Below are 12,950 nucleotides of genomic sequence, written 5' to 3'. Positions count from 1 at the left end.
GAGACAGAGTCTCACTCTTTCGCTCAGGCTGGAATGCAATGGTGTGCCATGTTGGCCAGGCTGGTCTCGAACTCCTGACCTCAAGTGATCCACCTGCCTCAGCCTCCCAAATTGCTGGGATTATGGATGTGAGCCACTGTGCCAGCCCCCACCTTATGTCTTAATATTGTTTTGTAACTGCTTCATATAATAAATGTTCCAAACATTTTCTTGTTTTTAATTCTAAATTTGTCAATATTGGTTAAAACCAAGTTCTGTTGGGCAGTGTGGGAAAAGTGTTCCCAGGAGCAACATTCACTGGACAAAGGACTCAACTTTCCCAAGCTTCATTCCAAAAGGACATATGCACATGTGTTCCAATCAGCTCTACCTGATTGGAGACTTTTTGGAGCAAAACCAAAGGTCTGTGGGACTGCTGAGAGAGAAGGGCAAGCTGTTCTGCATTGTGCCCTCTCTGCTTTGCCTCTGGCCACTTCTGTCTGCTCAGAGTTTAAGTTCCCCTGTTTAGGCCTCCTCTAGGAATCTTCCCCTGGTGTGAAGATGGGTATGATTCTACCTAAGCATGCCCTGTCATAATCCCAGCTTCCTTAATGTATTCTTTATTCCCTTCCAGATGGAAAGCATTTGTGTTGCTGTTGTCAAATCAGCAAACCTCTGGATAGTAGACAGTGGGTGACTATATTGGCTCTGTATTGGCTCTGCAGGGACAACATTCTGATCTGGGGCTGATCTAAGGATAGGTGATTTCTTGGTGTCTCTGGAGTCTAGGGTGTGTTAATTTGTCTTTTCTCTCTGTCTCTGTTATGAAGAAAGGCCAGACACTGGAGGTAGTTGGGAATTCATCTTTGTCATCATCATGCTGTGCCACAGAAAGAGTTCTCTAACTAGCTCAGCCAGAAGGTCCCTTTCCTGAGCTCCACCTCAGAGAGCCCTTTAGAAGAGGTTTATTCCTGCTGATGGAATGTGAGTGACTGCTTTTCTTGGGACTGAAAGGCCTAGTGCTGTGAGTAAGTGGGGAGCCAGCACTGCACTGGTGTCTGTGTAAGTCCCCTATCATATTTCATCTAATCTCCTGCACAGCACTAAGAAAGGAAACATGGTGCCAGTGAACCAGGCACACCTTCCACCAAGGTATGTCCTGATCATGTGAAATGGATGCATCTTAGAAGTAATGTGACACAGCATCTTAATATGTCTCACAAGGTGTTTGTGGTGGTGAATGTGTCCTCCACATTTTTGCAGATTAAGAAACAAGTGTTAGAGGAGATTAAATAATTTCCTTAATGCTTTGTAACTGGTAAGTGGCAGGGCTGAAGATTCAGCCCAGGATGTTTAATGCCAAAACCCTAACCTGTTGGCAGCTTCCATCCCTGCCTTCCCCTGGAGCTGTGAGGCCCCCACCCCCATTTTCCACACTGCTATTGTGGAGCCAGAATGCGAATGTGACCTTGGTATTACGCTGCCTCAGAAGTACCTTTAGAGCAATGTCTGAGCTCCTTACTGATGTTTGCTGAGCCCTGGCCATCTTTGTCTCCTCTTTTGTCTCACACTCTATACCTGCACTCTGCTCTGCAGCAGCACATCAGCCTATTTCTTGATTCCGTGCTGTGCATCCCCTCAGCATGAAATTCCTCTCCCTCACCCAATCTTCTGGCTAACTCCTACTCAACCTTTGAGACCCAGTTCAGTTATTATTTCTGCAGGAAGCCCCAGGCCGAGTCTGGTGGCTTTCTACTTGTGAAGTGTCCCTCAGTGAACATCTTAATAGGGGAGTGTGTATGATTATGTATCTTCACTTTCCCATTGCTTAGCCTAATGCCTGGCCCATAGTAGAAATCCGCAAAGACTAAGGGAGACAACATGCAGTCAGTGCTATGAGTGGGCATGATCTAAAGCGCATGGGCTCTAATTGATACTTGTGCAGCTGAGCTCTCAGGATGGCCTTGCTCACCCTGTGTGTACTCTTGGGTAGCTGGGGGACCTGTGACTTGCAGGTAAGGGTTTCCAATGTGCTTCTTGAAGGGACTGTTATCATGCAACATCTCACAGACACATGGAACTGAAAAGTACTCCAAGGGGAGGGGAATGTTCCACCCTGATTGCCTGTCAAGACTGAGGCTGTCATCTAGAACATTTTTTGTCAAAATAACAAATGCCCAGCTTAAGTTGGCTTAAGCAGAAAAGCAAATGAATTGTCATTTTGGGTCATCTCTTATATGACAAACCCCTAAATTTGCTGACTTAAAACAATAACAACTTTATTTGCTCGTAATTCTGCAGCTTGTCAGGACGTAGCAGGTCTAGCTCATCTCGGCTCTATGGAATCTGCTGGGATGGCTCAAATAGCTTGGGGATAGAACACCTCACCAGGCCTGTGTCTGGGGCCTTGATTCTCACTTTTCTGGGCTTTTCGATGCTCTATGTATAGCCAGCTGGGGCCTCTTCAAAACATGGTGGTTTCAGGGTATTTGGGCTTCTCACATGGCAACTAGATTTTTCCAGAGAGCAAAAGTTGAACTGCTAGACTCTTTAGGCTTACGCCTAGAACTGGAGCAACATTGCTTTTGTCATTTCCCTTTGGTTAAAATGGATCCCAGATGTTTCAGATAAGGGATACTCAACCTATACTACATAATGACTAGTAAGAAGGAAAGTGTATTTTCTCTCAAGTTCATGTTTGATTTGACTGCATGATTGTGGCTCTCCACAGCTGGGTGCTGCCTGGGTCCCATGCTGGGCATTGCCTTTTGGGCACCAGCATTTGATTTTCAACACTTGCATGGGAGCCCTAGCAGGACTTCACAATTCTCAGGCAGCCGCTGCCTGCCCACACACCCCTGACCCCAGTGCTTGCTGATTGATTCTAGAGCTGGTGACTCTGGTTCTCTGTCCACATTGCCTCCTCTTGGGTGACAGAGACAGAACATGTTCAATTAAGAGACTCTTGGCAACAAGCCCATTGTCTATATCAGCAATTATTGATGCTCAGTTTATTGTCATCCGTCTCCTTTGTCACTGAACAAATATTACTGTGCTATCATGCACTAGGCACTGTGCTAGAGGCTGAAGGTGTGGTGATGAACTTAACAGTAACTGACATGCCACTTTTAGCTCCTGTACCTTTGGCCTAGAAGAAGGGAGCTGGACAAATGCCCATCAGGCATGAGTCCCTTCTGTGGTCTACTGGGTTTCAAGCTCCTACAGTGCTTTTGCCAGTCTGATCCACCCACCCAGCCAGCCAGCTAGTTCAGGAGCTCCTAGTGCAAGCCTAGGCCCATACTGGGCCCTTTGGGGCTTCTCAGAATTAATAGCCACAGTCCTTTCTCCTGGAGTAATTGAACAGCTAATTTAACATAGAGTACAAGCTGTGAAGGAGGTTCAGCCACAGGAGATGCTGAGATGGCAGGCTTTATGTGAACTTCACACCACAAACATAAAAGAGGGCTGTCTGGAAGCAGAAGTATGACAAGTCAAGCAGTGCTCCTTGGTTGCAGCCAGCTGTGGCCTTGCACAGCTGTCAGCCAGCCAGTTGGAAAAGACAAATAGTGCTCCTTCTGTCCAGGCTGCCAGTCAAGTACAGATCTGTACAATAGGGAGATGTCTGGAGTTATAGCTGTGTTCTCTTTTCATTAAGTATCTGTGACTCAGAACTTTAATTATGAGCAGCTCATAGCCTTTACAAACACAAATCCCTGCAAGATGGCACACAAATGCCCAGGCATCCTGTGGGCTCAGCCATTCTCAGTGATGGAATGCTTTCTCCCACTATTGGACTTTCGGCTGTCTAATGTTTGGAGAATCTTCTAGCAGTTGAGACTTTAACTGAATCCTTTAGAGCACTCAACCCTTACTCACAGGTAATTTATGTATAGTCTCTTATTTTGTCCTATGTGCAGAAATTAGAGATATTACTTAGATAACCAATATTTTAAAATTTTGACTTTGATACACTTCAGTGAATAAAAGCTAATTTAGATATTGTATGTTTTTTTTTGTTTCCAGGCAAGCCGATTTTTTCAGTTGATATTCACCCTGACGGGACCAAGTTTGCAACTGGAGGACAAGGTATGTTTATGGAATAAAGAAAGGGAAAGCTTAACAGCCCTGACACCTTGCTCTTCTGCTCTCCATTTAGCTGTAGAGGGAATACTTGCTATTTTTTCAGTATGGATGTGATGCTATTTAAAATGTACAGTTACGTACATTTTAAATAGCATCACATCCATACTGAAAATCCTTTTGTGGCTTTAGTGTGTTCTCTGTAAGTATTTTGGCAGCAGGTTTATCATTGTAATTTCTGTTTATTGAGTTAATACTAAAATCAGTTTGTATCTCCAAGCGTATTGAGCATGGAGAGTGGGTGGTGGTCCAGTGGGCAGAGCCCAGCCCCAGAGGCAAGGGCTTTGTCAGCATTTTTCTCTTCTGAAAAAAGGTAAGAGGGGGCGGGGGTGGGGGATGGTTTAAGCTTCTAAAGCAATCATATAATTATTAGGCCCATTTTCTGGTCAAAGGAATTCAGCTGGATTAAAGGGAAAGTATACCGTGGACAAGTAAGAAAGCCTATACCATTCGAAAATGTTATTCCTAGTATTGCCCTTGTGCTTCAGCCAGCATCTTTTGCAACGTTGCATGGTTCTATTTGGAAAGATAAGAGCTGTTCTTCATGCCCGGACACCAAGATGTACATATAGTAACTCAATGTAGCATTCCACAGAGCCCAGCCCCCTGGCATCTTTACCCCAGAGCAGGGCCTCCCTCCAACCAGGCCTCCTCAGGCAACGCTTAGAGAGTGCCTTTGTGAGCTCTAGGTCCTCAGGCCAGGTGCTGCAGGGTGAGTTTCCAGCAGATGCTTCTACCCAGAGTCAAGGAGCTGGAAGGGAGTGCAGGGAAGCTGTGGACAGGGAAGCCTTTCTCTCCTTCTTGCATGCTGTGGACTGTACTGGAGAGGAGGAGGTGCAGCACATGAGACAGAAAACATGGACTTAGCTGGAGGAATCAGAGGGTTTATGCCTGTTCCCAGAAGACACACATTTTACCACCTTGGTTTAGGAAATATTTTTATATATTGGCCAAGAGGCAGTTTCAAACATGCTTCATGGTAATTTTGGCATGTTCATTGGATTTGGCCCCATTATAATAGAAAATTAACTGAGGGGCTAAACTTTGTTAGATATCAGTGATGGAAAGCTTGGAAATCCTTACTAAGGCTAGGCGCAGTGGCTCACGCCTGTAATCGCAACACTTTGGGAGGCTGAGACAGGCGGATACCTGAGGTCAGGAGTTTGAGATCAGCCTAGCCAACATGGCAAAACCCCACCTCTACTAAAAATACAGAAATTAGCTGGGTGTTGTGGTATGCGTCTGTAATCCCAGCTACTCGGGAGGCTGAGGAAAATCACTTAAGCCTGGGAGGCGGAGGTTGCAGTGAGCCGAGATTGTGCCACTACACTCCAGCCTTAGAGACAGAGCGAGACTCCATCTCAAAAAAAAGAAATCATTACTAAAAGTCATGGATATATTTTTCAGCTGAGCGATATATCAACTCATGACCACAGGAGCCCTACCCTCTTTTGGTTGGTCTCTTGTCTGTAGGTAACTGCAAAGGGTAGATAACAAGATAATGAGCCCTTTTTCCTGTGTTCAGGGTACATTTAGGTCTCAAAACAGTCAGCTCTGGAACAGCCTGGATTCCAGGCAGCACCTGGAAGGGGAGGGAAGCCCCACTAGGGTGTGCTTTTCTATTTGCTTTTTAGAGTATACACAGATTGGAAAAGGTCCTGCGACACTGACTTTCCCTTCTTCTAATTTAACAGATGAGGAGTCAAGGAGTCAGAGTCTAGGTGCTAGGAAGGAATGAAGACCTAGGGACCCCTGGTGGATCCTTGTCAGAGGCCAGACCAGAGCTCAGTTCCCTCCTCATGCTAGTTCAGAGTTCTTTTCATAAAGTCAGGTTGACTTCTGCTGACTGCTAAGTCCACTTTGTTTGGTCCCCATGAGTACTTATCACTTTTCTGTAACTTAAATTAGTAATTTAAATTCAGTCTTCATAGATCTAGTTAATTATGATTTATGGAAGCTAAGTGAGGACTTATCCTATAATATTTAATTTGACATTAAATATTAATATCAAATTTCTACTCCTTGCACATTCAGCCATTTCTGCTCCTTCATTCCAGGGCAGGATTCTGGGAAGGTTGTGATCTGGAATATGTCTCCAGTCCTCCAGGAGGATGATGAGAAGGATGAAAATATTCCCAAGATGCTTTGCCAGATGGACAATCACTTAGGTATTACAGAGTGGCCCTTTGCAGGCTTTGCTTGTTGGCAGAGTGCCCAAGGTTAGCACATGTGTTTGTAATTAGAAAGATAAGGCCCCGTGCGGCGGTAACTCCCCTCGGCCTGCTGTCTGAAGGCACAGATGTTGGCTGCACACCTGGGTGAGTTATTCGGCAGAAGACTCGGCCCGCCCACAGAACCATCTTTGGACAGTCTGCAGGTACCTCTGGTGATTTCCTGCTCATGAGTCGTTACTGCCTGATTCCATGGGGCTTTGGGGCCAGCGACCTGAACACAGTAGGGTTCTGGGGAAGGGTGTATAAGAGACAACTTGCCAAAACATCTCAGGTTGGCACTTTTTCACTCTGAGGCTCTCTGCCAGGACCCTTTTGGCCATCAGACAGTGTCATGGTTTCCTTTCCTGCTATAGTGCCTTAGTTTCCCACCCCTGAGATGCTCAGTGAACATTCCCTGTCCTTTGGACATCAGCTCCTTCCTTTGCTCTGTGTGTTCTTGTCCTCTCAACATGTTTCTCAGTGTCTTCAGACCTGGAGCATAAGTTACTCACAAGCCATGTAGTGGCTACAACTTTGATAGCCATCTTTCAAGTATCCCAAAGGCCAAGCTGTGAGTGCTCTTAGAGGCTCTGGCCCATTAGGGGCCTGGGGGAATTTCTGCTGATCTTAGCTTGTAAGCACAGAGTCAATCAATCTGCAGTGCTGGCAAGTTTGGAAAACCCGAATGTGAAAGGGCTGGCTCTTGACAGATGAGATGAAGTCAGAGTTTTATACTCTAACAGACTGCTCACCTGAAAATTCTAGAAAAAAGCATCTGACCCTTTTTAGCACAAACTCTGTTTTTGAGAATAATCTCTACTCAGAAATATGTCTCATCAATAGATGGCCCTTTTGAAATAATGAGATTTGGTTATCATTTTTTATTTTCCTGGAAACAAGCCTTCTATTGACTATGTCATTCAGCACTAACGATTTTCAGATAATGTGTATTTTCCCCCTCCAGACTGTTCTGGTAATTTGTTTTTATAGCACAAGTAGGTTAGTGCTTAAACTGAATTGTTTTTCTGGGGCTCTCACACAGTAGATGCCTTAAATAGATTAGATAGATTAGATTTTTATAAACCCTTTACATCTTGCCAAACTCTACATAAAGCAAATGGGCATGACTATTGGATTTTCATCACCCTATTTTTTTTTCTTCCCAGCATGTGTGAACTGTGTGCGGTGGTCAAACAGTGGGATGTATTTAGCTTCTGGGGGAGATGACAAACTGATTATGGTGTGGAAGCGGGCTACGTAAGCATCATTTTCCTTTCTTCACATTTTATTTTTAGAAGCTTCTTTGCTGGTCTTTATTAAAGTCGCCTTTCCCCACTCTGTCACTGAAGTTCCCATAGCCCTAACCTCATGAATAGCAAGAAGTGCATGTAGGTCAGGAGCAGGTGGAGCCTGACCAGGGATTCAGGAGACCATGGACCTGCCTGGTGTGCCCCCTCACAGAAATCCAGTCTCCCACCTAAAAAGGAAAGGCTAATCTCTTCTAGCGCTGATGTGGGTGGCTTCATTAGTTTTGTTTTTTCAAATGAAATTTCACATGGAAGCCCAATATACAAAATGATTAAAAGTTAGGGTGCTCTGGTGGGATCTGAGGCAGGGAATCCAGAGTCTAACCTTTTTGCCATTACTTTATTCTCTCTCGGCCTCCACCTGGGGCAGCCCCTGCTCTCCTCTTAAAATGAGCTAACCATCACCTGGAAAGCTATTGCTCCCAGGTCTCTGGGCCAGTTAGGCTGGGGCACTAGACCCTGGACCATTGCTCACCAAGAATGGCCCTGGGGCTGTGGCTTCCAGAGCAGAGGCATAGACTGTCTCTTCAGCCTACTTGGCTGTCTCAGCACATACTCTTTCTGTGGATTTGTGAAGAACTCTGCAAAGGCAAAGGGCGTTAACAGACGCTGTGAGCATCGGTGTGTCAGCATTGCCTCCACCACGCTCCAGGTGACTGATGTTCCTCTGACTCCTTTAATGGGGGCTGTAGATCATGTGGTTTCTCTGCCTCAGATGTCAAAGCCATTTAATACATTGCGAGATGCTTAAAAATAAAATACTGTTGATTTTGTTTCTTTAAATAACCAACATAAATAACATTTAGTATACAATTTAGAAAACTAAAAATACAAAAGAAAAAATATCCCTCATTATCATACCACCTAAAGAAAGCTACAGTTGTCCTGGTGTGGTGGCCCACGCCTGTAATCTCAGCACTTTGGGAGCCTGAGGTGGGCGGATCACAAGGTCAGGAGTTCAAGACCAGCCTGACCAATGTAGTGAAACCCCATCTCTACTAAAAAAAAAGTACAAAAAAATTAGCTGGGCCTGGTGATGCATGCCTGTAATCCCAGCTACTCAGGAGGATGAGACAGGAGAATTGCCTGAACCTGGGAGGTGGAGGTTGCAGTGAGCCGAGATCGTGCCACTACACTCCAGCCTGGGCGACAGAGTGAGACTGTCTCAAAAAAAAAAAAAAAAAAAAAAGCTACAGTTAATATTTTGTCATTTTGGGATGTGTGTCCTTCTGATTCATTTTCCACGCGCAGATGCTATCCATGTCATATGGTTTTTTCCTTTACATAAGTGGTATAATATTGTATGTGATGTCCTGTGGCCTGCTTCTTTCACTTATTGTGAACATTTTCCCATGCAAGATTTGTAATGGCTATGTAGTATTTCATCAAGTGCATGGATCATAATTTACCTAATCAGCCCCTTTTTTTCAACAACTCATTGCTTTCCAGTTTTTGTTTTGTTCTGTCTGCCCTGATAAGCTGGCTGCAGGGAACATTTCTGTGCAGTGCCCAGAGCACTCCATGAGTGCCTTTTTGGCCCCTTTTTCGCACAGGTACATCGGCCCCAGCACCGTGTTTGGCTCTAGTGGTAAGCTTGCCAATGTGGAGCAGTGGCGGTGTGTCTCCATCCTCCGGAATCATTCAGGTGGTGAGTTGGTCTGCCTGTTGGGGTGGGTGGGCCCCTGATACCTGGGTCAGATCAGCAGCACCGACACATCCCCTGGGGGACTGTTAGGTCCTTAAAGCAGTCCAGTGTCTGGGCTGTCCCTCCCCATCACAATAATTCACACTCTGCCTGTTCCTTAAGATCTGGGCAGTCACTGACTCCATTACCTGTCTCCAGCTGCATTCAGTCTCCCCACTCGTGCCCTCATGGGGTATATGTTTATATCTTTAATGTAGAACTTCCCACGTTCTGCTGTTTGTCCTGCTGAACAGAATCAATACCTTCATCAGTGGATCATTAAGTCTGTAAGCACGCTTTGTTTATTCCCCAGGAATCACCTCACAGATGCCCATTGAAAAGTTTCTCAACTTGACCTTGAGTATGTTTGCAATGTGTTTTAAGTAAACGTGGTATGGAAAGAAGCACATTTTATAAACTTAGAGGGGGAAGGTTGCCCATGCATTACACACTCAGGTGTCAAGTATATCAGGTTGAGTGCAATTTAGACTTGACTCAGGAGACTGTGATCCAGTCCAGGAATGGACCAAAGGATTTTCCAGGCAGGAGGTACCACATAAGTGAGAAAGTCTTGTTGTGAATGGGGATTTGGAGGCATTTTACTATGGCTGGATCTTTATAGATAGGCAAGGAGCAGCATAAGGTGAGGCTGGTCAGCTGTGCCAGGGTTGGATCATGGAAAGGTTGTGTTCCTTGTTACTGAGGGTGTACCTTATCATGGAAGAGATAGGCACCCATTAAAAGCTTTGAAGCACAACAGAGAGGTCATTGTGACAGCTCAGTGAAGTGGAGGTTCTTCCAGTGGTTCAGTTGGACACTGTCAGGGCCCGAGTTAGGCCTGTGATAATTGAGGTAGAGAAGAGGAGATCGATTTGGGAATACTTAGGATAGGACACAGGGAGGTAAGAGATAGATTCCTGGCTGGGTGCCTAGATAGTCAGAGGTATCCTCTGCTGAGACCCTAAGCACAGCAGGCTTATGGGGACGTCTACCAGTTCAGAAAGGGGTGCCCCTGGCTTGAGGGGTAGGGGTGGAAATGTCAAGAAACCTTGGAACTGAGCCTGGAACTCTGGGAGAAGACAGGGCAGGAGTGAGAGGTACGGGAGTTGGCATCAGCTGTAATCCATTGGCAGTGTATGCTTAGCAGATTCTCCATAGATGATTTAAAGGAGAACAAACCCATCTTGGTGGTCACTGATTGAGTCCACATTTGTGGAAGCTGATATGATACCGTTGTGTTATTGCTTGGTAATACAATTGTGTAATTTGCCCTTATTTGTGTCACAATACTAACAGTGAAGTCTAATTGGGCTTCTCTGGAACTTGGTGCACATGTCTGTAAGGGTGCCCAAGCATGGGGTGGGCCTCAAGTGAGGACTTTTACAAGGCTCTAACCTGAGTCTCAGGCCCAGCCAGAGCCTTGCCTTCTCTCTCCTGCCCCACCCCCCAGTGGGGCTCCTTGATCAGCAGGTAGGGTTGACCACCTTACTCACTGGTCCTAGTAGCAGGTGTGGGCAGACCCATACAAGAAGGAAAATCAATGAAAAGCAGAAGTAAATGAATAAGAAAGAACTGGCTCTTTGAAAAGCAAAGTGTGAGAAATGTATAATTGGTATATTTACTTGAGGGTTGGGAAGAAAAAAACCTAGACAAAATTAGAAGTTAAAGATCTTGAAAAATATTTAACTCAGGCAGAAAAAAATCAAACAATACAACATGATGTTTGTACTATTGAGCTAAAAAATTAAACAAAATACTAAAAAATAATTTTCTAGAAAATATAAACTTTCATAATTGATACCGTAGGGTTAGGAAAAACTGAACAGAATAATAGCCAATGAAGAAATGGAAGGCTGTCTTCAGAAATGCTTCTTGGTCCTAAATTATTTGTGGATGCATTTTTTTGAGCTTTTAAGAAAAATTATACAGAACATACCAGTATTTGTTCTGGAAAGGAAGATATAAGCCAGGGTTATATCTGGAAAATACCTAAGAAAGCCGACTGGGAGTGGTGGCTCACGCCTGTAATCCTAGCACTTTTGGGAGGCCAAGGCGGGTGGATCACGAGGTCAAGAGATCGAGACTATCCTGGCCAACATGGTGAAACCCCCATCTGTACTAAAAAATGCAAAAATTAGCTGGGCGTGGTGGCGCGTGCCTGTAGTCCCAGCTACTCGGGAGGCTGAGGCAGGAGAATTGCTTGAACCTGGGAGGTGGAGGTTGCAGTGAGCCGAGATTGCGCCACTGCACTCCAGGCGCCTGGGACAGAGCGAGATTCTGTCTCAAAAAAAAAAAGAAAACCTAAGAAAAGTAGCAATGTAACAAAGCATAGAATAATACGAGTAAAGATAGAAAAGTCAGAAACAATACTAGTAAATACAACATTTGAAAACAGTAATTCATTATGATTAAATATGACTTGTAATAAAAGTGTAGTACAAGGGAATCTATCAATATAACTTTACATACTAGGAAGTTAGATAGGAAAGGCCACAGTCATCTTAGGTGTTTCGAATATTCGACAATTAGACAATTCAACACCAGTTCCTAATAAAAATGCTTTTTAAAAAATGCCCATAGAAAGATATTTTTCTTTTTCCTTTTTTTTTTTTTTTTTGAGACTGTGTCTCACTGTGTCACCCAGGCAGAGTGCAGTGGTGCAATCACAGCTCACTGCAGCCTTGAACTCCTGGGCTCAGGCGATCCTCTTGCCTTAGCCTCCCGAGTAGCTGGGATTACAGGTGTGCATCACAATACCTGGCTGATTTTTTATATTTTTTGTAAAGATGGGGTTTCACTACGTTGCCCAGGCTGGTCTTGAACTCTTAGGCTCAAGCGATCTTTCCATCTGCACCTTCCAAAGGGCTGGGATTACAGGTGCAAGCCACCACAGCTGGCCTAAAGCTATTTCCTTAACATGGTAGAGTTCTTAGTCTTTTTCAAACCAGTGGCAAATATTACAGTTCACATTTAATTCTGGTTGCTGTTTATATCAAGAAAAGACAATGTTGTGTGCTATCATTTAATTTGTTGCTCTGGAATTTCTGTAACACAGTTAAATAGAAACTGGAAAACAAGGCAAAAATGAAGTGAAGGTGACATTATTTCATATTAAGAAAAACCATAGGATAATAAAGCTCTTAGAACAAATAAAGCACTGAAAAATACTTAGAACTAATAAAAGGAGTCTTTATATTGGCCTCATAACAGAATAATTTTAAATTATTTATCTTTTGGTAGTAATAGCCAGTTAGAATATCTAATGATAAAAAGAGAATTATACATAGTGGGATCAAAAGTTATCAATATCCAGAAATAAGTAATCTCACCAAGAAATGAATTAGATTCCTAAGATTTAAATCATAAATGTCTTAAGATATAAAATGACATTGAGAGAGAAAATGACTTTACAAATTGAAAGGCTAAATGAAATACATTTTTTCCCACATTAATATTTACTCATCCACATAGCAAACATTTATTGACTGCCTGACATGTTCCAGGCACTGTTCTTCTCTCAAAGAGTCTTGTTCTTATAAAAGAGACTGATAAGTGAGTAGTATAGGAGATCTGAAGATGAGCCCAGAGGGCAGAGTTCTGTGAGGAGTTGGAAGGTGAGTGCTGGGG

At 44.1% G+C, this 12,950-nt stretch overlaps 1 protein-coding gene across 8 annotated transcripts in view; it reads left to right on the top strand.

The window, feature by feature from the left end:
- The window catches only part of LOC116543837 (protein HIRA), a 103,626-nt gene that overhangs the window by 17,472 nt on the left and 73,204 nt on the right, over positions 1-12,950 (top strand). For 5 of the 8 annotated variants that reach the window (XM_032269756.1, XM_032269760.1, XM_032269754.1 and 2 more), the window contains exons 2-5: positions 4,003-4,065; positions 6,177-6,287; positions 7,499-7,589; positions 9,193-9,287. In XM_032269756.1, the coding sequence (XP_032125647.1) occupies positions 6,209-6,287; positions 7,499-7,589; positions 9,193-9,287 (265 nt within the window). In that variant the 5' untranslated portion in view covers positions 4,003-4,065; positions 6,177-6,208. Of the gene's footprint in view, positions 1-4,002; positions 4,066-6,176; positions 6,497-7,498; positions 7,590-9,192; positions 9,288-9,541; positions 9,611-12,950 lie in introns of those variants that run through there. The other 3 variants (XM_032269761.1, XM_032269758.1, XM_032269759.1) reach the window with 3 other exon arrangements.

Source organism: Sapajus apella, unplaced genomic scaffold (genome assembly GCF_009761245.1).
Source record: "Sapajus apella isolate SASKATOON/1434 unplaced genomic scaffold, GSC_monkey_1.0 scaffold198, whole genome shotgun sequence".
Classification (NCBI taxonomy): domain Eukaryota; kingdom Metazoa; phylum Chordata; class Mammalia; order Primates; family Cebidae; genus Sapajus; species Sapajus apella.
Note: the sequence above shows the minus strand (reverse complement) of the source record. Positions and strands in the feature narration are given on the sequence as shown.